At 42.1% G+C, this 26,740-nt stretch overlaps 1 protein-coding gene across 7 annotated transcripts in view; it reads right to left on the reverse strand.

Annotated features, from left to right (window-relative positions):
- The window catches only part of JADE1 (jade family PHD finger 1), an 88,583-nt gene that overhangs the window by 48,447 nt on the left and 13,396 nt on the right, over nt 1-26,740 (reverse strand). For 4 of the 7 annotated variants that reach the window (XM_027857552.1, XM_027857548.1, XM_027857550.1 and 1 more), the window contains exon 2: nt 12,701-12,778. In XM_027857552.1, coding sequence (XP_027713353.1) covers nt 12,701-12,778 — 78 coding nt within the window. Of the gene's footprint in view, nt 1-11,721; nt 11,796-12,700; nt 12,779-16,200; nt 16,347-22,217; nt 22,265-26,740 lie in introns of those variants that run through there. The other 3 variants (XM_027857549.1, XM_027857547.1, XM_027857551.1) reach the window with 3 other exon arrangements.

Below are 26,740 nucleotides of genomic sequence, written 5' to 3' on the forward strand. Positions count from 1 at the left end.
TTTTCAAGCCCATCCCTGTGTTGAGGGGTGGGAATGTCTGCCTCGCTCCCTGATATGTAGAGGTAAGAATAACTGCCAATGCATTTATTATCCCCCTACTTCCCTCAATGCAGAGCATCCCCCTCTTCGCAGGTGGCTCTCCTCCCTCAATACAGATGTTACCTCTTTCCAAGCAAACAGCTGGGTAAGGTCATTAAGTGGTGGGAAGTCAAACTAAGTTACTTACCAAACAGAGAGTGACAGGTGTCACCCCAGCCAAAGGTCAAAATAAAGATTGGGCAATGCATTATAGAAGGCAGGTGCAAAAGAGGTGCAAAAGATATAAATGGAAAAAAAAGAAACTGTTCCTGACTTCCACGAGCTGACATCCCTCTGGGACAGAATGCATCCATGCAGAGCAGAAAGGTACAGCTCCAACAGTTTACAAAAGTCACTAAAGCCCAGAAAGGCTACCATGGTCACCCAGCTGGTAAGCTGCAAAAGGGCGGGTTTAAATTCCAGGCCTCTGACTCCCACGTCAGCCCCAGCACACCTCCCACTATATACCATGCTGCCCTTCAGCTAATAGCTCCATTTCACTTAGTGAGAAGGAAAAAATATTTTATTCGACTTGCAGGAATGCTTTTTAAATGCATTGTATCACTGTGAGTAGTTGCACCAAGAATTATTATCCCCAACCTATCCCTAAAATATAAAATCCAAACAGAATAAAAATAAACCCTTGGCTTTCGCTAGAACAGGCCACCACAGACCCATTCCAGGAGACTCTGTAAAGCTTTGAATATAATAAGCAACCACCCTTCTGGATTGTGGTCTTTTAAATCCCTTTCTCTGCCTTCCTTCTACCAGAACTCCAATCTGGGCTTGCAGACTGGTATCCCTTCCCTCCTCTCCTCTTCTCCAGAGTGTCAGGATGACAGGATCACAGATTTGGAGTCCGTCTCCTCAGCAGTTCATTGACCGGGTCACATAGAAAGTAAAGGGCTGAGCTGAGTCTCAAACCCTGATCTTCTGGCTCCAAATCTCGTGCACTTTCCATTTCACCATGTGAAACTGTATAGTACCCCAAAGCAAGCCCAGGACAATAGGTAGGTCTCCTGTGTGAAAACCTGGCCAAAAAGCCCCCAGGATGAAGATGCATAGATGAGTTCTGATTTAAATCATTTGGGGGGAGGGGTAGGAGGGAAGTGGGAGGACAGAGAACCAGAGAGAATGTGAACAAAATAACGAATAAAATAATGAATTTCAGGAATGGAATAAAGTTCCACTGAAGTATCTGAGTAGAAATAAGTCCTGGCAAAGTTAGGGAGCCCAGGAAAGACACAAGCCCTGTAGAAAAGATTTCTGGCAACTAGGTGGCGCAGTGGATTGAGAGCTGGTCCTGGAGTCAAGAAGACCCGAGTTCAATATATAGACCGTATGTGCCTCTGACCAAATTATTTGTCTGCCTCTGCTTAGTTTCTACATCTGTAAAATGGAGATAATAATAGCACCTAAGTCACAAGTTTGTTGTAAAGATCAAATGAGATAATATTTGTAAAGTGATCTGCAAACCTTAATGCATTATATAAATGTCAGCTGATATGGGGCTAAAGGAGTATCCCTTTCTAATAGTCTACTTTAGGAGCTTCAAATTTAAATTTATACCACTCGTGAGTGGACTATCTTAACATCCCCTTTCTTTGCCTAGCCTGAACCCCCTCTATCTAGGGGAATAGAGGGGGGTGACCAGCCTCTTCTCATAGCAACCTTCCCCATGTTCCTAACTTCTCAATAACTGGCTCTTCCCCAGTTTCCTTAATCGCTGACCTAAGCAATCATTTGTGTTCTCCCCCAAAAAAATAAAAAGTGGGAGTAAAAAAAGGGACAGAAATTCTCAGTGAAATAACTCAGCCCGATATGAAACAAACTGATAAAATCACTCTGCCAGTGAGACAAGACAACTTGTCGTCCAAAACAAGAAACCATTATCACCACTTGGGCTCCAAGGCCCAGGATATGAAGGAGCAAAGTATCCAAAGAATCTGGAAAAATCATGAAAAATTCAAACAGATTCTCTTCCCCCTGCCAGGTGGAGCCATATACCAGAATTTCAAAGGCCCCCTCAGCATCCCATTCCAGCATTCAGTGGGTATAGATTGTCCTATGCCTTCCTTGTTCCATCCACCTGGAAGTGATCATCAAATATTTGGTGGCCATTTAATGGGTCGTTTGTGTCTACTGGGAAGGTAAGATTTCCTCCATGTATGACTGAAGTGGCAATTACTGTTTGATTTCTAAAATCATTCCTTGACCAGATCTTCTAAAATTCTTACAGGTCTGTTTGTGTTCCTTCTTTGAAAGAGATAGAAGCTAGCATAGTGGAAAGAACACTATAAACTAAGAATCAATTGACCTAGGTTCAGATCTCATCTCCACTACTTAATGTTTGTGTAACCTCAGTTGGGCACCACCTTTCTCGGTGACATTGGACTTCAGTTTCCTCCTGGATAAAATGATGAGGTTGGACTAGATGATCTCTAAAACACATTACATACATTCAATGACGAAGCCACACGTAGATCATTCAAAGCTCAAGACTGAAATATGAATGAAAGCAAGTACCCCATTGAAAGTTTCACCCCAGGTAAATACAAGAAAAGGAATGAACGAGAAAGCTGAATGGAGAAGGATGTTTGGGGCTACAGGCCACTGGAGTAGTATAGAAGTTATAAAGATGATTGACACTATCCTCTTAGGCCATGGTCACTAGCCTTTCTCGAAAAATTCCCTTTTTTGAGAAGAGATGGAAAAATATCTTCTGTCACTTAGAATCACTGCAGCCTGAGAACAAGATATGGGTTAAGTGAGGCTAGGGAGCAAAAAGAGCCAGAAGGGCTATATTCAGATATACCAGATGAGTAAAGCAAAAAAACAAACAAACAAAAAAAAACACCACACATCTACATCCACACACACACACACACACACACGGCTAGAGACAGCTCCCACTCTAAACAAGCATCTTTGCACTGCTCATACACCCTGGTGATTCCCAGCACTGCTTCTGTGACAGTGCCTCTAATTATCTCACAGGCTGTCATGAAATTCTCAAAACATTTTCAACACAAAATTAAATTTGATTTGCTGGAACTAAAAACACACAATCACAACCCAAAAATCAACAACGTGCCTTGTAGCAGATTGTTACGGTTGTGTCAGAAGATCAAATGAACCTCGGCAGGGTGTTACGTCTCTTCAGAACCTTGGAAGTCTTGACTTAGCTTCGGACACATCACCAGCCACTTGTTACTTCTAAATCCCAGGCAAAGATGGTGAAGCAGGGTTGGCTTCACATCTTGGCTCTGCTTGTGGAGTACTGACATTCAATGACGACAAACCGAATTAGGAGATCAACACATAAGAAATAAGGCCTTGCTTTATTTTCTATCTGCTGCCAGGAGTGGAGTGAGAGACTCAGAAAGTTGGGTACAGATGTCTGAAATTGTGCTATCAGCTGTTTGCGGCAAGGTTGGTTATGTGCTGGTCTGAAGTTCCAGTAACAAATTTAAATATATTCATAGCCTGGAAATTTACAAAGGCATGTGGCATTGACAGCAGCTTCCTGAGCCAGATCTTGGAAGGAAGATCCCCACTTTTTCTGTAGAGGCTCAAGGGACAGGTGGGTCAGGAGGCTTCTTTGGAAAAGTCAAGTCTTTCCACAAGCACTCTTCTTCCTTTCATCACAATAGCTCTTCACTGATGTCTTCAGAGGATGTCCCAACAAGAGGGTGTAAGAGGTTTTCGCAGCAATATTCACACTGGGAGAAATCTTTGAGACTGAGGTATCGGGGCATTTGGCCCTCAGAGCCTGCACATGGTACCTAAGGCCTACCCCGTGACTAGTACTTTAAAAAATGCCTGCTGACTGGAAGGTGAGAGCTGGAAGGGCCCTGAGAGATCCTCTAGAACCAAACATTTCATTTGCTGTATGAAGAAATGAAGACCCAGAGAGATGACATTCCTCTCCAAACGTCACACAACTGCTCAGTACCAAAGGACTGCTCTCTAAAGTCCCTTTCCCCCAACCCATTTTGAGAGCTACACCAAGGAAGGGAAATACGAAACTAAAATTATTATTATTGTTACTATTATTGACACAAGTGGTAAAACAATGCAATCCACACCCAATGACCTCTGACTGGAGTGTGACATTTTCACAGGATCAGAGATTTAGCAGTAGAAGTGACCACAGAGACCATCTAGTCCAATTCTCTCATTCAATATGTGAGAGCACTAATCACGGAGGTCAAGTAGCCTGAATTAAGACCACAAAGCTACTAAGCATTAGAGGTGGGATCTGAACCCATAACCATTGACTCCAGCACCTGTGGAAGGTCTCACCATGTGGAGAAAAGTTCAGATATTTTACTTCAATAGCATCCATTCACCTCTACCTTCCAAAACTTTTTTTTTTTTTAAAACAAAGGCATAAGAAATAGATGAGACTCCCAAAGAATGGGGCAGACAAGGATGGGTTGAGATTGGCATGAGTAGAGGGCAGACCCACACTGAGGGGCTCATCACAGATTTCATGGAGTCTTAAATAAGAAAGGGATTCCAAGAAAACAGACAAGAAATGTTTATGTTTTAAAATGTATAAGGCCTCTCAGCCTCTATTCCTCAAATGTTTCTCGAGCACCTCATTCTCTTCCTTCAGATGCAGAGGCCCTGCCTCATGACAGCTAGCACCACAGGCCTCTTCTTGGGAAATGAGTTCATGGATTTCGTCACTTCTGCACCAGAAACAGCTAGAGCACAAGAAGGCACAGCTTCCACTGCCAAACTGAAGCTGCCCAACTGGTCTGATAGCAAACAATCTCAGGGTTGCGCCCTCCGTGGATTCACGGACATCAAGCAGCCACGTACACAGTCACTCTTTCTGAGCCCAAAGCCTCCCCCGCAACCCTTCCTAATAAATCCCTAATGCTAATCAAGAATTTAGGAAAAACACTGGATTAGATTTCCTTGTCTGTTCACCAAGAGTTCTTAGGAAGGACATGGAAGAATATTATGGAGGCCACATGACAGAACAGAACTTGGGAGTCCCAGGACTTGGGTTCAAATTCTGCCTGCTGCACACTGCCTATGTAGCCTTTAATGAGTCATTTCAACTCCTTCAATTTATAGATGTTGTTGTTCAGTCATTTCAGTCTTGTCCTCTTCATGACCCCATTTGGGGTTTCCTTGGCAAAGATACTAGTTTGCCATTTCCTTCTCCAACTCATTTTACAGATGAGGAAACTGAGGTAAACAGGGTCTATGAACTGAGCACATTGAACTATATGACTTCTAAAGACCCTCCACCTCTCAATCTATGACCCTTCTTACTCCTCTTCCTGACCATCATGAATAACCTAAACTTAAAGAGTCAGGATTGAGTAGACTCATCTCTACCTCTTAGCATTTCTAATTTCCTTCAAAGTTCACTTCAAATGCCACTTTTTACCTGAGACCCTTCTTGATCATCCACTAGCACTATCCCCCACAAAAATCACTTTGTGTTCATTTTTTATATGCTTAGAGGTACACGTGCCATTTCCTGATAGAATGTAGGCTCACTGAGGGCAGGGACCGCTTTATTTTTGTCTTCGTATTCTCAGGGCCTAGCACACAGAAGGTGCTCATTGGCTGGCTCCTGATGAGTAAGTGGAGGTAAGAGAGTTGATGCCAGGCAAATAGCTAAGGGAAGGGAGAGAACAGTGAGTGTCAGAAAAGGACAAAGGCAGAGTTATTGTGGCCACCAATCCCTGCAAAGCTACTGTGAATAGCGGAACCCTAAGTATTTAAGTCAAGAATGTCCAGTACACTGGCTTTTCAGGGAGAGGATGGAAGTTGAAGAAGGCACTGGAGAGTCAACTCTATGGATAGAATTACATATTTCAATCTGGGAAAGATTAAGATATCACCTAGTTTAAGACCTTTATTCAGAGAGAAAGAAAGTGAGGACAAAGAATGACATGCCCAATGTCAAACACTGAGTCGTAAGAACCAGAGTGGGGATGTAAACCCAGATCCTGAGGCCAATGGCAAGGAGGATTCTTACTAGTGGAACACACTGCCTCCCTAGAGGGAAGCAGCATGGGCAAGAATTTCTACTAATTGATGCCTAAATAGGAAGACTACAAATCACATTAGTTTGCATGAAATTTAACTCAGACAACATTTATTAGGCACCTATTAAGAACAAACGCCATGCTCAGTGCTCAGGGAGATCAGGGGAGGGAGGGGGGAGAAGGGAGGAAAAGAAAAAAAAATTCCTGCCTTCAAAGAGATTCCAATTGAGTAACTGGCATCTGTAGATCTTTTCCATTAAACCAATGCAAAAGGGGGAAAAAAATTAATCAAAAACCCCTGCAATGCTTAAATTCATTTTAATCAACGGCAATAGCTTCATTTGGAGGGACAAACTGGGAATGGACATATATTACAGAAGAATAGTACCTGGGATGAATCCCAATCCTGCTACCTGCTAGCACAAAAGGGCACACATGACCTTATGTAAGGTATTCTAGTCATCTATTTCCTCCTCTGTAAAAGGAAGGGGTTGAACTAAAGGACCTCTGAGGTTTCCCTCAGCTCAAATCTTTGAGCCCATCATCTTAGGAGACATCTGTTTATGTGGGGGAGGAGGAGTAGGAAGAGGGAGGAGAAAGTCCTAGGCATCGGAAGCTCCCATTTCAGGGATTTAAGGGTTAACAGCCAGAAGGGGCTAGACCAGATGGTACCTAGAGTTACAGTCATGATAAAGAAGCACTGGCTAAGAGTGATCAACAAAAGGAGATAAAACTGTTTATGAAAAATTTAAAAGTATCCTGGAAATTGAGTCAGCTTTAAAGAAGATTCTAAGCAGAAAAAAACAATGTGGGCCCCAGTAAAATCTTCAGCCTCTCTCTAGACTTGATGGTCCTGCACGGAGCAAGAGGCATCATGAGTAGTCCCCAAATTCCCAAGCTAGCCCTGAGGTTTCCTCTTCCCCTTCCCCCCATCCCAGCCACCTGGAGTCACAAACTGGACCGGTTAGAGCTGCCTCCCTTCTCCCTTGCATGGCCTGCAGTTCACCAAAGCAAATAAGGCTACATTTAATTAAGCAGAGCTTCCCACGAGCTCAAATTCTCCAGTAAAGAAATGAAGGGCTCCCAAGATTGAGGTCTAGGTGTAGAAATGACTGTCTCTTGGATCTAGCAACACCTCCAGTCTGCTACAGGACCCAACCTGCAGGAAGGGAGAGGGACCCTTTTTCACATCTTTAAGGGCCAATTTTTTCAAACGTGTATTTAAATAAGACTTCTTACCATAATGTACTTAGCTATTCCCCAACAAATGGGCCTCTACATTGTTTCTACTGTTTTGTGTCCCAGAGGAGAAAAGAAAAAGGCACATACCCACTCCTCTCAGGAGAGACAAGGGACTAGGGGTGTGGAATGTTGTATCATATGTGTTCCATCATTTTTGGATGAGTTTTGATCATAATTTTTTCTGTTACAAAGTAGGATTTGTGTGGGAGGTGGCCATATATTGTGAAATCATTCCAATGTTTAAAAAAAAAAAGCTACAGACAAAATGTATTCATGGGTTTAAGAAAAAAATCATACCTCCCCTTAAAGTAGCATACCTACCAAGCTCTCCCCTAGGAAATCTGAGAACAGCCAAATGTTGTTTTCTAAGAAAATAAACCACAAAGGGCTTGTTTCCCTAATTGATGGAATGGGAATGAGGGTACTGACTGGTAAACCAGCAGTTTCAAAATGAAACATGCAAGTCCTCTGGGTGACTTGAGGAGGAACTAAAGGGAAAGCTAACCAACCACTCCTAAGAACTTAACTCACCAGAAACAGCACCACATCCCAGAATGGCAGCAGTGCCTTGGAGTCTACTCAAAGCAAAGCTAAAATGAGTGAGTTTTCCATGTGCTGCTATACAAATGCGCTTGTACTTCCCACACGGATGCAAACATTCACGAGTGATGCCAGAAGCCAGAGTACAGTGGTTTTAAAATGTTGCTTCTATGAATTTGACCTCCTCAAAGAGAGCACTCCCATCAATGACCTGAATAGCCATCCATCCAGGCTTCCTGACCTGGAGCGACTCTTGGCTATATGCTCCTCTAAATCCTCCACAGGGACTCCATGCAGCATACGGAGGGCCTTCCCCTAAACCTCCTGGATACCAATGGAGATCACAGGCTGGCCCTCACTTTCATTTTTCTGTAGTTTTCTATGAAAATAAATCACATCGGACTTGTTTCCCCTAGAATTGCCAATGAGCTGAAGGTACTTATTTTAGTGATTATAAAAATTTAGATAATGTCCAGGCACATGCAGGTGTCTGATCATACTCTCCACACCACCTGTATTGTGCGATATAGCTAAACTCTCCATGGTCCCCATTGGTCTGGTACTGGGCTGAGTAGTGTATAGGAAGCTGATTTGGGATGAAAAAATTTGCTAAAGACAATATGAACTCAAAGAATTTAAGACTTTAACTATCTGATTGATGTATATTTCAACTTTCACTAAGTTTTATATTGCCAAATCAATATGGATACCGCCTCAATTGGAGACAACCAACTCCTTGCTAGACAGTACTCAGAAAAGCCAACTCATAAAAGACTGGGGAAATGACAGCCCTGCTGTCCTCAGCCAGACCACAATATATCCGAAGTATCCTGTGCAGTTCTGGGCATCACATTTTAGAAAAAACTCTACCAAGGCAGAGAATATCCAGACGATACAAAGAAAGGTGGCTAGGATATCTTCAGGAACATAGTATTAAGAATAGGTTGAAAGAATTGGGAGTGTTAAGCATAGAGAAGAGAAGAGGGGACACAGGACAGTTATTTTCAAATATGTGAAGAAGGTAATGGGATACTATTGTGCTAGAAGAAATGATGAGCAGGCAGACTTCAGAAAAACCTGGAAAGACTTGTATGGACTAATGCTGAGCAAAGTGAGCAGAACCAGGAGAACATTATACACGATAACAGCCACATCATGCGATGACGAACTTTGATAGACTGAGCCTTTCTCAGCAATGCAAGGATCTAAGACAATTCCAAAAGTCTCATGATGGAGAATGCTATCCACATCCAGAGAAAGAACTATGGAGTCTGAATGCAGATCCAAGCATACTATTTACTCTTTTTTTTCTTTTCTTCTGTTTTGTTTTGTTTCTTCTTTCTTGTGGTTCCTCCTATTGGTTCTAATTCCTCTTTACAACATGACTAATGTGAAAATATGTTTAATAGGAATGTATATGTAGAGCCTAGATCAGATTGCATGCCGTTTTGGGGAGAGAGGCAGGGAAGGAGGGGAAGAAAATTTAAAACTCAAAAACTTATGGAAGTAAATGTTGAAAACTGAAAATAAATTAGTTTTTTTTAAAAAAAGAACTTCAAATATGTGAAAAAGGATCAGACAGGCTCTGCTGGGACCCAGAAAATGAACAAAGTTTAGAAGTTCAGCTCAGAATAAGAAAATACCTCCTAAAAAATAATAATAATCCCATAAATAAAGCCCAGAATGAAACGGTCTGTGTCAGGAGGTCTTCAAAAAAGGCTGAAAATCTAGCTGTTGGGTATGTATAGAAAAGAATCTTATTCAGGAATAAGGTAGTCTAGAGAATCTCTGAGTGACCTCGCAATTCTGAGTATCAGTGAAAGAAAGCTGGGTTATAGAGCTCAAGGTTCTAAGAATTGCAGGTAGCCAACAGGCTACCTTCCCCCCAACATACCTAATGTTGCATGGGCATTCCACCCAGCCAGCCTAGGAAATGGAAGCATGCTATTTCTGACCCAGAACAGCTGTGGCCAAAGCTGTCCCCTAAGGTGCTGATCTCCATTGCCTGCCTTTTCTTTTCCCCAGACACACTCTGTGTGAGGCTGGGCACTGGCGCCTGAAAGTAGACTGTGAGTTCCATGGCCTAAAAAGTCAGAAGATGCTGTTCAGATGCTGGTTAACAGAGCAAGTAAATCTCTCCTGCCAAGACAAGACCCTGATTATGCTGGCCTTCAGACAACACCACATCCTGGCTCTGTTACTTATTACCTGAGACAGCTAGGTGCTAGAGTGAATAGAGCTTTGAACTTAGGAGTCTGGAAGACCTGAGTTTGAATCTTGTCTCAGACACCAGCTCCATGAGCTAATAAGCAATGAGCAATGCTCACTGTCTCAGAGCTTCAGTTTCCTCGTCTGTAAAATGGGGACAATAACAGCACCTATCTCACAGCTGTCATGAAGATAAAATGGGATAATATATGTAAAGAGCTTTGCAAACCTTAAAATACTATAGAAATGTAAGATATCATTATTGTTATCACTTGTGTACTTTTGGAAAAGGCACTACCCCTCTCTAGGCCTCAGTTTCCTCATCTGTAAAATGAGATTAGACTTGACCTTCTAACTCTAAATTTATGATCCTTTGATCTCTGGGCCTAGATCTGAAATCTTTCCAGTGGGGCAGGGCCTGCAGAGGCTTCTGTTTTTCAGCGATCAGTTTCAAGAGCCCATAGTCAGGGCCTTAATGCAGCAGGCTTTCTAATTGGTCCTTTCTTGCTGACTTCCTGTTTCCAGGCTGTCTTCCCAACTGGTTACTGTATTGAAGTCACCTACCTCCATGTCACAGTGAGGTCTTGGACTCCCGACATCAGTGGAGGATATAAAAGACAGGGAAAAACCAACAAACAAACTACAGTAGAAACTATGAGCCCAGCTGCAAGAGCTTACAATTGAAGTAAAGGGAAAAAAAATAGGCAGGGCTAAAGCATCAGACGCTACCCAGGAGAAAGGACTAAATTCTGTGGCACAAACTGTTAAGTCCTATCACACTACGATGAGGGCTGGAGTAGGCAGGAAGACTTTCAGAGAGGAGGTGGGACTTAATGAAGCTCAGTCCTGAAGGATGGGTAGGGGTCAAAGCATAAGTGGAGAGAGTACAGGAAATTCCCAGAAGGTTCAGGAGAAGAGAAGGCATGGAGCAGCAGGTTTCTGCTGGAGAACAATATGAGATAAAAGCAGACAGAGGTAAGTTGCAACGGGCTTTCAAAGTCTGGCAGATGGTTTTGGACTTGAGGGTTTAGGAGCCAGTGAAAGTTTCAGAACAGAAGATGGACATGAACATGGTTTGAAAATCAAAAGAAGACCTGAGTTCAAATCCCAGTGGGCTCTCTGAACCTGCAGTTTCTTCATCTGCAAAATAGGGATGCCTGTATTACCTACTTCACAGGGTTCTTGTGAGGCTCAAATAAGATAATACACTAAAGCGTTCTGTAAACCTCAAAGTGCTACATGACGTGTCCACCATTACTGACTCAGGGGCAAGTACTTATTAAAAGAGCCATTATTGTACTTACATAACAATACAAACTGTATGTATCCTACAGGTCTGTTTAGGTATACAGGACTATTTGTCCCTATGTTAAATGCCCTTGGACTGCAGTTTTGTTTTGCTTCTTTTTAAAGTTTCTGTGTCTGTTTTTTATACTTCTCCTATCTCCTCCTTCGAAGACAAACTGAGTCAGCTCCACTTCTCAATAGCTGTCAATGTGCCTGCCCAGAGCACCAACTAGCCTTCAGCCCCCCCTCCCCCCACCCCATTCAAGTGGCTGCTTCTAATCATCTGAGAGCTTGAAAACCAACTAGAATGAATGAAAACACATTTACTTAAAAATACTCAAGAAAGTACCTGATATAGTCATTAGAACTGTTTGTAAAGTAAAAGTAAACCGCCTCAGAGAGGGAACTTGAGGGGTTTTCCTGTAAGAGCTTCAGTGCATGGCGGACTACTCCACAGACTTTCTTGTTGACCTTGTGGTTTTGGGCTGTATCTCAAAGAGGTGAAATGTTATTGTATTAAAGTTGAGAGAAGCATAATTATAGTAACAATGAATGACACTTTATATAGTCCTTTAAATTTTACAAAGTATGGATTACAAAGGAAGGTTCTATTTGGGGTAGTTATTGGAAAGTTACAGTGATGTACAAAAAAAGCACCAACAAAACATTCTAAAAGGATAAAAGAGCTTACAAACAAGTCTCACAACGACTCTGGGAAGCCCATAGAAAAGTATTATTAACTCCATTTAAAAGAAGAGGAAACTGAGGCTCAGAACGGTTCATTTACTTATCTAGAATCACATAGAGAGTACACATCAGAGGCAGAATTTGAACTTGGAGTCGGTGCCAAGAAAAATGCGAGCCATCACGGCCTGAAAACGCACAGCTCTACCTCCACATTTTCCCACCAAACTGGGCGATTAATCACCCTTCCCTCCTCCCTTTTCCTATGTGCACAGTTCTCATCAATTGCCTGTGATTAAGCTGTGTTGTTAGGAGAGCCACTGATCCCATTGATGGGTCAATGACCTTTAGGAAAAGCAGACCTGTGGGTATGTATCTCTCAGAATCAGAGTATTCATTTTTTGCTGGCAAATAGGACCCATCTTAGCTGCCCGCAGCCACCCTCAGCTACAGAGGTTTGATTACAGAAGTATGTTATCTATCACTGGAGCCTGAGTCTCCCTGAGAAGGCCTTCACCGCCTCAGACCTGCCTGATATGTGCTCAATGTACCTATTTAAAGCTATTTAAAGCATTCCATCAAAAACATGTTTTTATACTGACCCAAACCCTGGTTGCCTCCAAATACAACCAAGCCCCACTTACTGCCGTTGTCATCAGAGTCTTCGCTGCTGCTAGGGAGCCGGCCTCGTTTCATGATCTCCCTGGGAAACAGCGGGTGGCCTGCAAGGCAATGAGACAGCCTTTAACCCAAGATAATAACACACAATCACCAAGGACTGACAGCAGACACACGCAAACACATGGCTCCCAGGAGGAGCACTTGGAATGGCAATGGCCAGAAGCCTCAACAGGGCTGAGACATGTCACCATCAAGAGAAGAAAAAAATACACCAGAAACCCAGAAGGGGGGAGAAGGTTTGGGAAGATAGCTGTGGAGCTCCATGTCCCCAGGGGTCCCAGCCCAAGCCTGCACATTCCTGGAGTGAATTCCTAGCCCTGTTTCAAAAGTCTTCCAAAGAGATCAGAATAATAGCACGAACTTCTTACCACTAGACCCATTCAGAGTTAACCTATGCCTGTATGAGAAAGATCTATGAATACTGACACTACTTAGGTGTGGGTATATGGGGGGGTGGGGTGGAGATAATGATGCTCTTTAGGCAAATTTTGTGCCTTGGAAACCTGCCTTTTCCAACAGCCCGGAGGGCCCCAATCACTCCTATGCCAGGAAAGGCCTGGACTGGGCAATAGTAATGCAAATTTCTCCCCTTGCCACCTCCACACCCCTTGACAGCAGCATCCTCGTTTTTTTACAGGGTGGGGGTGGATGGTGGGGGGGAGGGGGCAGGGTATAATAGGGTTCATCTGAGGAAAGGATTCAATTCAATACCCCAAGCCTGCCATGCAGAAGCTTGCCCTGCCGAAGCAGAATGATGGACCCAGACTTCCTTATTAGGGACTTCCCTTTTTAAGAGTATTTGATCACTCGAGGATCATGGGATTCAGGGTTAGGAGACCCTAGAGCACAGAATTAGAGCTAGGACAGACCTCAGAAGTCAGCTAGTCCAACCCACTCATTTTACAGATAAAGACCTAAGGATGAGAGAGGTTCAGTGACCTTCACATTCCCAAGGTCACCAGAGAATTAAGTGGTGGAGCAGGAGCTCTGATCAGCTGTTCAAATGTAGTGTGCATCCCACTATAGGGGTATAATCAGTGCTGGCCCTTTCCCATTCACACATGGATAACCAAAAAGTGGCTTACCAATCTGCTCTCCCAAAAAAAAAGCATACATATCACGCTGTTACGTTTAATCTGTTTTATTAACATCTCCGTAAGTCTAGGTAATCAACAAAACAATAAATGAAGTTCTGATATGTAGCATTTGCTGATTTCTGAGGGGTAAATGCTAACAGTGAAAATTTAACAACTGGTCCTCAGCAGTTGGCAAGGACAAGCGTATCACTGGAAGCTTACCATCAACAGCTAGTATTTATTAAATATATATGCTTTCTATTCAATTAAACATTCATTAAGTACCTACTATGTACAAGGCACTATGCACCGAAGCCCTACTAATGTGGTAGCAACAGTGACAAAGAAATTGGTTCCCTGTTCTTCAGAAGCTGACATCATTCAGTAGACTGCAGACAAGTGAGCAGAACGGCAGAGGGATCTTTCATTTAGAGCTAGAAAAGGCCTCAGTGACTATCAGGTGTAGCCCCCCTTTTCTCTCCCCAATCCCTTATTTTATTTATTAGGTAACTGAGTTTCAAAGAAGTAAATTCTTACCCAAGGTCATCCAGCTAAGGCCTGGGAAGGCTAGAATTTGAACCCAGGTCCTCTGACTTCAAGTATCCAGTGAAACACACCACCTCAGAGAGCAGAGGCACACACCAAGGGGCAGTGTTGGTACAGAGAAAGGGCTGTACTTGGAAAAAGTTGGAGACCTAGATTTGAATCCTGCTCTGGTTAACCTCTCTAAACCTCAAGTTCACAACCCCTATAAAACAGGCATATAATATAATGCATACTTGCGCTCTGGACCACATGGAACTCTTGTAGAAAAGTGTTCTAGTACCTTAAGGTACTAGGCTACAATGAGGGGCTATGACTCTGAGGGAATCAGTGCTCCATCCTCCCGATAAACAGGACAAAGGCACCATCCCTCAAACACAACCCCCTTCTAGCTATGCCTGGAAAGAGGTGACCTTCTCCTCCCACCACCAGCTGTACTCACCCAGATCCTTCAAGGTCCATCCTCGTATGGTCTTCCTCACTGCCTCCCCCTCCACCCCTAGAGCTCTCCCCCCTCTTAAATTACACAGAACTTTGTCCCTAACACCTTAAAAACTCATCACATTCTGCTCTATGCTTAGGTTGAGTCACACACAGGTCACAGAGGTTTTATGTTTGCTGAGAGATTCCTTGGGGACTATCCCCATCTCATTCATCTTTAGATCTTACAAACAACATGGGATTTATAACTGGAAGGGACCTTAGAAAGGATCTATACCAGAGGCTAGTTCTTAACCTGGAATCCATGAACATTAAAAAAATTTTTTTTGATAATTGTTTGTTATAATTGCTTTCCTTTTAAATCCTATGTATTTTATTTTATGTATTTAAAAACACTGTTCTGAGAGGGGTCCACAGGCTTCACCATGACTGCCAAAGGGATCCAGGACACAAAAAAGATTAAAAACCCTTGGTCTAAACCAACTCACTCACTGAACAGATGAGGAAATTGAGGCATGGTGAGGGGAAATGGCCTGTCAAAGGTCACAGAGCTGGAAGGTTAACAGACTTAGAGCAAATTCCGATGCCAAATCCAGTGTTCTTTCTACAAAATCCTGCTGTTTCTTGGGGGCAGTCTGCCTTCTGCCTTTCTTTGAATCTCCAGAACTTAATAGAGTGCCTGGCACATAAACAGTTAATTATTAATAAATACTTATTGACTGATTGGCTGAGAAAAGGTGAGAAGGAAAGGGCAGAACAACTCAACAACTCACCTCTACACTCAGAAAAGGTAACAGACTGTGAGATTAAAGTGTAGGAAGGAGTGAGGCCTTTTTTTTTTTTTTGCAAGAAGGGAAATACCACCCACCATCCAACCTCACAGAGGAGTTTCAATATCATAGTGTCTGATGCTGCAGAATGTCTAAAAAAATGTACTTTTTTTTCAAAAGCAGAAGGATAACATGTATAGGACAATTCAAAAAGAAAAGTGATGATCAGAGCACAGTACTATATAGACTTAGAAGGAACCTCAGAGGTCATCTAATCCAACTCCTTCACTTTACAAGTAAGGAAACTGAGGCCCATGGAGGGGACATGACTTGTCACAGAGGTAGGACAGGATTTGAACACAGGTCCTCTGACATCAAATCCAGCATTCTTTCCACTAGTGGCAGCATGATACAACCTTCTGAGAAAAGACTGTTTTAGAAATCATCTTGTTCATTGCATGCCTTACCAACTTAGGTCCCCTGCAAGAGACCTCAGAGTCCCATGGAATAAGAGTATCTAAGAGATCCTCTCTCTCTCTCTAAAAGTCTAAGGTCTCTTCTAGCTCTAAACTTGTAATCCTAGGTCCCCATCATCCCATAATCCAATCCCATAAGCATTTATTAAGCACCTACTATGTGCCGTATACAGGGCTACCAACAGGGAAACACGATCATTGCATCTTCACTGGTCCAGACAACTTCACCTCTTCCAATTCCTTATAAACCAAACTGCCCTCCTAGCTTTTGAACAAAGCTCCGGGCTGGAGAGAATGCATAGACTGGAAGAGAAAATGCAAACGGTGGCCAACACAGCAGGATGCTCCAGAAAGCATTCAAATACTCTCTTAAGCAAAATTATGCAAGTAAGAGGAGATGAAAATAGTTTCCCCCTTCTAATGAATTCCATTTTTAGCTACACTGAAAGCTAACGAGTAATGAAGGTTGAGAAGACTCTTTATTTCTCCAGGGACCCCAGGGCTGTAATGGGGGTTGTACTGTACTGAATTTCCCCCTCTGCAGCTCCAATGTACTTAAGCCTTGACAAAAGGCTGATTTATCTCACTCAACGTTTCTTTACTATATCAAAGAATCAGATCGAATGCTACTGCTTCCCAGATGGATAGTCCTAGGGTTACAGGCTGTAAATATCTGGCCATTAGAAGTGAGTGAGAAACTACAGTCCAATTCTCCTTCCTCATTATTTCAGTTCAAGAGCTGACCATCCTCTACAAGGAGAGAACCTAAATGATCATCATTGACAAGGGCCCCAGGAAAGGCAGAGGTCCTTGAGAGCTGAGTTTTGGATGTGTGGGGATGCTGAGGAGAGTCACACATCAGCCTTAGCGGAACAAGAAGACGGAAAAAGTTAGGGCTCCTTCTTAGAATGTTCATCTGTTCAGTTTATACAAGCTCAGTAAGTATTTTTGACTACTCAATTACAAAATATAGGTAGGGCTGGACAAAGTCAGGAAAACAAGGATTTGAATCCTGCCTCAACCACTGACAACTTACAGGCAAGTCGGTGAGACCTTCTTTGAGTTCCTTATCCATAAAATGGAGATAATAATAATAGGTAATATTTATATATAGTGCTTTAAAGTTTATAAAGCACTTGAAACCTATATGAACACATGTATATATAGATATATGTGTATATACATACACCGTATATATGTGCATATACATATGTGTGTATACACATATACATATAAAATCTCATTTGATCTTAACAACATTACAAGCTAAGTGTTTTTATTATTCTCATTTAACAGATAAGGAACCAGGCTGAGTGGTTAAGTGACTTGCCCAAAGTCACACTGCTAGTAATTGTCTGAGCATGGATTTCAACTCAGGTCTTCCTGACTCCAGATCCAGTACTCTATCCATTTGGATCCCTTAGCTGAATAATAATATTTCATAGGGTTGTTGTGGAAATCAAATGAAATAACATACATAAAGTGCTTTGCAAATGCTATATAAATGTGAAGTATTATCGTTATTATGATATCTCTTTATTCTCAGTATTAAGTCACTCAGTTTGGTCAATCCTTACTTTTAAGTGTCCTCGAGTCAATAAACATTTAATTGAGCATCTACTATAGGGCCAGTCACAGGGCCAGTAACGGTGCCAAGTGCTGTGGATAAAGACAGGCCCTGCCCTCAAGGAGCTTACAATCTAAAGCAGGAGATAACAAGCTCCCCAACCCTTCCACCCCTCCCTTCCCCCCCCACCATAATAGGCACTTAATATTTATTGAATTTGTTGAAATGCCACCTGAATATCATTCCTTCCTTTGTATTCCCACTGGTTAACACTCTTGTAACAGCGCAACTAACTTATCTCCCTAAATTCCATTTCTTCCTCCTAATTCATTTACCAAATCAAGTCCTAAAACAGACTTCATCTGAGTTACTCCCCTATTCAAAACCTTTAATAACTCACCATTCCCACTGCAGTAGAGCTGAATGAGGCACCCTTCAGCCAAGAGCTACTCTGTTTTGTTACTGTACCCCCAAAACCTATCCCAATGCCTTGCACAAAGGCAACTTTGATTTGCTAAACTGAACAAAACTTAAATGAAGTGAATTGAATTTCCACTGCCAACTCCTCAGCCTGGCATTCTTGGAGTTCCTAAAAATTTGTGCTCATTCCCAACTTCAAACAGCTGCTTATGTTGTTCTCCCAGCCCCTCTACATCCTCTCAGCCTTTCTCAGCCCTGCCCTAGAATAAAGGAAGAAAAGAGATAGAAGGGACCTTAGCATTCATCTTGCCCAAGCCCTGGAGGAAACTAAAACCCAAAAAGGATGGATGGTCCCAGATGAGCCAGGACCAGAACCAAGATCTCCTGACCCCAGTCCATTGAACCAATGATCATTATACCTCAACTCCATTCGAATTTATATAATGTCTATTCTGTGCCAAGCACCATGTTAACTGCTTCACAAACATTATCTCATTTGATTCTTACGATAACCTTCTGAAGGAGGCACTGTTACTATCCCCATTTTACAGTTAAAGAAACTGAGACAAAGAAAGGTTAAGTGACTTGCCCAGGGGTTACCCAGCTAGGAAACGTGTCTGAGACCAGAACTAAATTTGAGTCTTCCTGAGGCCCGGTTCTCCACCTAATACGACACCTAGCAGACTTTGACACTTACTTGTGTGACTTTGCTCAAGCTAGTTTACCTCTCCTGAATTCAGTTTACTCATCTGTAAAATGTGGGATTTAGACTAGATAGGCTCAAAGCTCCCAACACACCTAATCTGAGCTCCTATAATATGCTTCTTTCTTCAGAGACAGTCCCACCTACAGCACTTCCCAACTCTGCTATCCAACATTTAACCCCAGGTCAGGGACAGGATAAAGCACTGAACTAGAGTCAAAGAGGCTTCAGTTTCCAATGAAGCTCTGCTGATTGCTGTGTGTGACTTTGGGCAAGTCATTTCCCTTCTTTGGGGAGACTTTCCCCCTCCATAAAATAAGAGGCTTGGGTTAGATAATGTCTAAGGTCCCTTCTACATCTCTATCCTAACACAATATGCTACATAAAACTCCACATAGCAGAGTACTTAGTGCTCAAAGATAGGATATAGACTGAATAACTGAGTTGTGGAAAATACATTGCATTTCTGCAAATGAAGTTCTATTTTCACAAACCCAAAGGATTCTGGAATGGGAAGGAACTCTAGATGCCAAGTAGCCCAACTTAGACATGAACCAGAATCCCCTCTACCACATATCTAGTATGTGACCATGCAGGCTCATTTGGAAGCCTTCCAACGAGAAATTCTCCAAGCCTGCCCATAACAGTCCACTCCATTTTGGGAACGCACTAGCTGTTGGAAAGGTTTTCTTAATAAGAAGCCTAAATCCATCTCTTTACAGTTTCCACCCATTGCCTCTGGGTCCAAACACAAGTCTAATCCATCCTCTTTGATATTTTCTCATTTCTATTCAGTTCTGCTTGACCTTTAATTGGCAATGGTCCCAACCAGCTTAGCTTTCCTTTTGTTCTGCCTCCTTCTCCTCCTCTGTCAAATAGTTCATCTGTAATCTCACCCATAAAGGAACAAGAAAAGGGCACTAGTGGAGAATGCCACGGGGAGGCAGATCAGTACAATGGAAACCAATGGATTTGAGATCACAGTACATAGGTTCAATTTCCAGCTTACTACCTGTATAACCTTGGACAAGTCACTTCAATTGTTTGAACTGAGGATCCTTCATCCATAAAATGAGGTTGGACTAGGTGGCCTTTAACAAACAACACTCACAGCTCTAACTCTATGGTATAAAGGGAATGGTTCCTTCCTCCAGTGTTTAATGAAATCACTAATACACATGGGACATGAAAAGACCAGAATGAAGGTTCCAAGCGCACTGGTCGGGGTCTTCTTTGTAGGAGGGCATGGACAAGAATCATGAAGGCTCTTGATTTAGCATGAATGACTTGCGATGTGCATTGATGCTTTGCATTCCCACACTAGGGAGGGTCACGGATCCACGAGTAATGAGTTCTGAACCAGAAAATCTTCTACTGAGCAGTATTTTCAAAGGCACATGTTCCAAGGGCTGTTTTAAAAGACTCTTAATTTAGAAGGTCAGTGATTGGAGCTAGATGTAATCTTCAAGGTTATCTAGTTCTAACTCCTCATTCTAATCAGGAGAAAACAGTTTCAGAGAGAAAAGCTAATCCCATGGGCTCTAAGTGACAGAGTGGGAGTCCCACTCAAGGACTGCATCCAAATCTAGCCTTCCTTGCATGGATCCCAAAGCAACATTTACTCCCCAAAACTGACCATTACATGAGACTACTTTGACCTGATAAACAAAAGGTTTGGGTTTTTTTTTTTTACTAAAGTCTTTTATCTGAAATGTTTATTTTCCACATTAGGAAAATAACAATAATAACTGATACTGGGATAGTGCTTTAGGTTTGCAAGGTGTTAAATGTTCATTGATCAAGTACCACATACAGTAATAGCTAGCATTTATATAGTGCTTTAAGCTTAGCAAAACACATTACAAATATTAACTCATTTGATCTTCACAACAACCCTGGGAGGTAGGTGCTATTATTATCCCGTTTTGCAGAAAAGGAAACTGAAGTGAATTGAGGTTAAGTGACTTGCCTAGGGTCACACAGCTAGCAAGTGTGAGATTTGAACTCAGATCGTCCTGACTCCATATCTAGCCCTCTATCCCCTATACCTCTGGGCTGCGTCTCAACAAAAGAACTTGCATTGGCAGGATTTAGGCTCTGGCACTTCAGTGTCACTGACACTGCTTCATTTTACAGAAGGGGAAACAGATTCCCAAAGTTACTTAATCTCTTTGGGACTCTGTTTTCCCTTCTCTAAAACAAGGAAGGTAGGCTAGATGATCTCTACAATTCCTTCCAGCTCTCAGTTTATGACTTCACTTGAGCCTTACAACACTTGGGTGAGGTAGGTTCTACAGGTTTAGAGATGAGGAAAATGAGACTTGGAAAGATGAAATGATTTGTCCCAAGACCTATAGACACCAAGTCCTAGAGGCTGGATTGGAACACATGGCTTCCTGATACCAGGTTTATTTAATCATTTCTCAATTGTGTCTGACTCTTTGTGACCCCATTTGGGGTTTTCCTGGCAAAGATTCTGTATTGATTTGCCATTTCTTTCTCCAGCTCATTTTACAGATGAGGAAACTGAGGCAAACAGGGTTAAGTGACTTGCCCAGGGTCACAGAGCTAATAAGTGTCTGGGGCCAGATTTGAATTCAGGAAGATGAGTGTTCCTGATTCCAAGCCTGGCACTCTAGCCACCTAGCTGCCCTGCTGATACCAATTACAGCCCTCTAACCATTCTGTCATGTTCTCTCACAAAGAGAACAGCAAGACAAAATTATCTCTAACATCTCTTCCAAATGATCCAATGTCCAGTAGTTCAATCCCTTGTCAATAGTTTATAAAAGCAAGAAAATAAACACAAAAACAAAAACAAAATACGCATTCCGTTCTTATTGTACATCAGAAAAATGGCTGAAGAAAATTTCCCACTGATTTTCCTTCACTTCTGAGGGACGGACAAGGGTAAACCTTCCCAGATGGAAAGGAAAAGAGATCATTTCAGCCACAAACAGAGCAAAAGGAGAGAGATAACTGGGAATGTTTTAAGATCAATATCAACCTACAGCCCATGTGCATAAACAGAGGCACTCTTACACAAAGAAAAACTTGATTCAGGGATTTAGACAGTGACGTTAATTAAAAATCCATCTCTTAAATTCAGAAACCAGGAAGTCAAAAACAAATTGGTGAAGAATAGACTGCATTTTTTTTTTAAACAGCAGAAGAATTTTTGATTTGTTACTTTTTGACTGGTTGTTACTTCAGTTTAAAAATTATTTTTGAACTTTTAAAAAAAAACTCAGTGCATGTTTATTTGTTTTAAATGAATATAACCATATTTTAAATCTAGAACTAGAAGAGATCTCTGAGGTCATTCTGTCCAAGTACCTCATTTTACAGATGAGGAAACTGAGATCCAAAGAGTCACACAGAAAGTACTGCCCCAAGGTCATAGAGAAAGTTAGTGGCAAAGTCAGTTCCATCGGCATTCTTTCCACTGCAATACTACGTCTCCAGCTAACTCACACAGACTCACCCATTCAGGGCACTGAATATCTTCATGATCTCTCTCCTGCCGGGTGTCTTATCAAAATATGCCCTGAGGAAATGAACAGCAAAAGTTAAAAGGACTGATGTGATTTAAATGTCTTCTTTCCCAAGCTCATTTGCTTTAACCCAAAGAACTCATCTAGTTGTCAAATTTCAGTTACGAGCAAGACACCTGAGCTGCTGCCATCTTGGGATATGGGAACATCCTACCTGGCAATTTGCTTGCATGCGGCCCAGCTCATGACATCTGGTGCGTGATGTGGTCTTTAAATTTCCTTTCAGTTCTCAAGTCCATGAAGGGCTTAGATCAGTGTGGGTGCCTGTAATCAGCTCTCAGTCATCCAGGTTGTTTTGGTACAAATAATCCAAAGCATTTTCAAAGCATTTAAAGCCCTCCCCACCCTGACTACAACCTACCTTTCTAGTCTTTACTTCACTCCACAAAATCCAGCCAAACTGGACTCCTGGCTCTTCCTCACAAGATCTGTTGCTGTTGTTCAGTCCTTTCAGTTGTGTCAGACTCATCGTGGCCCCATCTGGGCTTTTTTTTTGGCAAAGATACTGTAGAGGTTTGCCATTTCCTTCTCCTACTCATCTCTGTTGTTGTTGTTCAGTGATTTCAGTTGTGTCCGACTCTTTGTGACCCCATTACAAAAAGATTCTGGAGTAATTTGCCATTTCCCTCTCCAGGTCATATTACAGATGAAGAAACTGAGGCAATGAGTTCTTTGGGTTAAAGCAAATGAGCGTGGGAAAGAAGACATTTAAACCACATCAGTCCTTTTAACTTTTGCTGTTCATTTCCTCAGGGTTACGTGACTTGCCCAGGATCACATAGCTAGTAAGCGTCTGAGGCCAGATCTGAATTCATGAAGAACAGTCTTCCTGAGTCCAGGCCTGGCACTCTATCCACTGTGTCACCTGGCTGCCTCTCCTCACAAGATACTTCATTTCAAATGTCTAAGCCTCAACCCTGGCGATACTCCATGCCCACAGTCTACAACTGCTGGAATATCTCGTTTCCTTCAAACTCAGATCAAAAGACCCTTCCTACCCAAAGCCTTTCCGACTTACCCCAGCCACTAGCATTCTCCTCTCTTTCAAACTACCTCGCACGTATTTTGAATATATTTCATATATATTTATATGTGTATGTGTTATCTCTCCCTATTGAATATAAGCTCTGTGAGGACAGGGATGATTTCATTTTTAGCTGCCTAAGCAACAAAAACCAAGGTCAGTGGTATGGCCGTAGGCAAAAGGAACACGCCCTCTTTAATTACACTGATGTTAACATCTCAAAGTCCTTCACCCTCCATTGCCCAGCCTTTGACACAGAAGAGAGGGAAGGAAGAAGGGAGCCACACCAACTCATTGTCTTTTTTTTAATGGGAAATCTTCAAACTGAAAAGAATGTCAATGTTCAGATCTCCTCATTTTATAAATGGGGAAAGTAAGACCCAGAGAGAAATGGCATACAAGAATAACTCCTGGTGGGGGGAACCTCCAAAAAAGACAATAGTGTTGGGCAAAATTGATGAAGTAAATACAACAGCTGACATTTATATTATACTACATTAGTAGCAACTGTGCCTGGCACGTAATAGGCACAAAATAAATACTTGTTGTTCTTGAACTTCATGACTAATAGTAACAAAAACAACAACTATGCCTGGCACATAGTAGATGCTTAATAAGTATTTGTTATTGTTCAACTGTCATTTATATGACCTAATTAGCAGTAGTAGTAACATGTAAATGTACGAGGATCCGTTGAAGGAAGGAGGCATATTTAGCCTGGAGAAGGAATGATTACAGGGGACTGTGATAGATGTCTGCAAGTATTTGAAGGGCTGGTTGCCATGTGCTGGAGAGATTAATGAGATTTGTTCTCCTGAGCCCCTGAGGGCAGAACCAGGAGCAATGAGAAGTTGCAAAGAGGCAAAGTTAGGCTTGACAACAGTAAAGACTTCTGAACTGTTTGAGTTCCGGGGAAGAGGGCAGGTTGCGTGGAGAAGTGGAGGGTTCCCCTCCTTGGAAGTTTTCAAGTGGAGGTTGGATGCCCACTGGAGAAGTACACGCTAGGAGGGCTGTGGACAGGTTAGACAAGATGACCTCGGAAGCCCTTTCCAACTTTCACACTTTGTGATTCTATAAAAATAAAAGTAATAATAACTGGCATTTACATAGCACTTGATGGTTTGCAAAGCACAATAACCCTGTAAAATAGGAATTTTTTTACAGGTAGGACAGAGGTGAAGGACTTGGTGTTTAGGTTTATTCACCTCTGGTAAAAATCAGCTTGGCCTCAGTTCTCAATCCTAATGAAATGGTAACATATATATGAAACTAGAGCTTTAGCTAAATTCCTTTTTTAAAAAATCTAACTTGAAATGAAGCAGAAATACAAGGGTTATGTCCAATTGAATCTAGTTCCCTCAGAAAGAGGTTGCATTTTAGAATGAGGGGACCTGGATTCAAAACCCAATTTCAATACTTACTACCTGCGTGACCTTGGAAAAGTCATAGAACTCAGTTTCCTCATCTGTTAAACGTGGGAGTTTGGACTTAAGGTGCTCTGAGTTCTTTTCTGGCTCTGTGATCCTACAATTTGCCCATGGTCACTTAACTAGTGATGTTTGGAGGTAAAGTTCAAAGCCAGGTGCTTTCCAACTCCAAGTCCCTTCCCTTATATCAGAAGGGTCCCATAACTCATTCCCACTATTGGGAAACTAACCTGGTAAGTGCAAGCATCTCCAGGGTAAGTGTGTAAGATTTTTAACTGCTCTGACCAGATGTTCTCATAGGGGGTGAAGGAAACATTCTACACAGAATGGCTCTCTGTTGGCTCGTGACAATTACACTTGTCCAGAGTGTTTTTATGCAGCTGTTTTTAAGAACTCCATTCCTTGATCATAGCCAGCGATCAGACACCATCCGTTCCCACTAACTATATGAAGTCTCACATATAGAATGTTAAATCCTAAATGGTGAATGACTTCACATTTCATGTACTCTCAAAGACACAGATACTTACAGGTGATATCTGGCCTGAAGTACTATGGGTTACATAGGCTTATGGGATCCAGAGCTCAAAAGGACCTTAGAAATCAACCAGATCAACTCCGGATTTTACACGTCAGGCCCAGAGAGGAGTGACATGCCCAAAGCCACTTCGTACATGGGTACTAAGTAGCAGAGCCTGAATTCAGGCTCCAAATATGCCACACTCTGCTATTATGCTCACAAATTGAGCTACTAGCTTTAATGATGCATGAAACCCAAACTAGTAACAGGGAGGAAAGGGAAAAATTACACATTTAAAGGTGGAAGGGACCCCAGAAGTCAGAGAGACACAGACTGAGTTAGAAGAGAACTCGGCGATCATCTAGTCTTATGCCCTCATTTTAAAAGTTATGAAACTGAGATCTGAATAGGGAAGTAACTTACATATTCAAAAACGCAGGGCTCATCCTCAATAAACTCCAGTGGCTCTCTATTATCTCTAAGATCAAATATAAATACTCTTGTTTGTTTTCAAAGGTCTTCATCATCGAATCCCTTCCTACCTTTCTAGTCTTCTTACCCATTCATTCCATGCACTGTATGGTCCAGCCTATGCCCCACTTGCTGTTCCTCATACATGATATTCTATCACCTGTCTCCATGACTTGGCACTGGGTGGGTGTCTCCTAGGCCTGCATGCTCTCCCTCCTCACCTCCATTTCTGTAATTTCCTGGATTTCTTTAAGATTCAGATCAAGCCACCTTTTGCAGAAAGCATTTTTTGGTTCTCCCACCTACTAATGCCATCTCCTCAAAAGTTAACTATGGAACTATTCTGCACGTACGGATCTGGTAATACATGAGTACAAACTGACTCCCCTGTTAGACTGTAAGCTCTTTGTGGGCAGACTCTTTCACTTTGGTCTTTGTGTAACTAGTATTTACTACAGTTCCTGGCACCTAATAAGCACTTAATAAATGCTTGTCGACTGACTTAAAATCAACTATACTCTGCTATTATGAAGACAGACATTTTACATCCATTTAAACAACTATCATGTAGATAGATATTCTAAGGGATTATCACAGACTTAAAAATGTTCTGAATCCAACCTCTTCATTTTACAGAGGAGGAAACTTTAGACCAGAGCAACAAGAAGGGACTAAGTCAAAATCTGAATCCAGCTCATCTGGTTTCAAACTCAATACACTTTCCACTGAAATACCTTTGTAGTGAGTGAAGAGATGGCCACAACCCGTTCATCATAAAATGAACCCCAGGTCCTAGGTCATAAAGAGCCACCCTCTGGGATTAAAGCTAACAAGATAATCCAAAGAAGGCCTTCCCAGAAACTAATCACCCTCCACAGTGATTAGAGAGAGTTCAACTAAAATCAAAGTGTTTTCTATCCCTATATTCCTTAGAAAATAGAGAAGCTAAAATGTAATCGATGAAAAAATAATGTGTGAACTCGGAAACTGTAACCTAGTAGTAGTATATTA

This window comes from Vombatus ursinus, unplaced genomic scaffold, assembly GCF_900497805.2.
Source record: "Vombatus ursinus unplaced genomic scaffold, bare-nosed wombat genome assembly UNPS02012179.1, whole genome shotgun sequence".
NCBI classification, from domain to species: Eukaryota; Metazoa; Chordata; class Mammalia; order Diprotodontia; family Vombatidae; genus Vombatus; species Vombatus ursinus.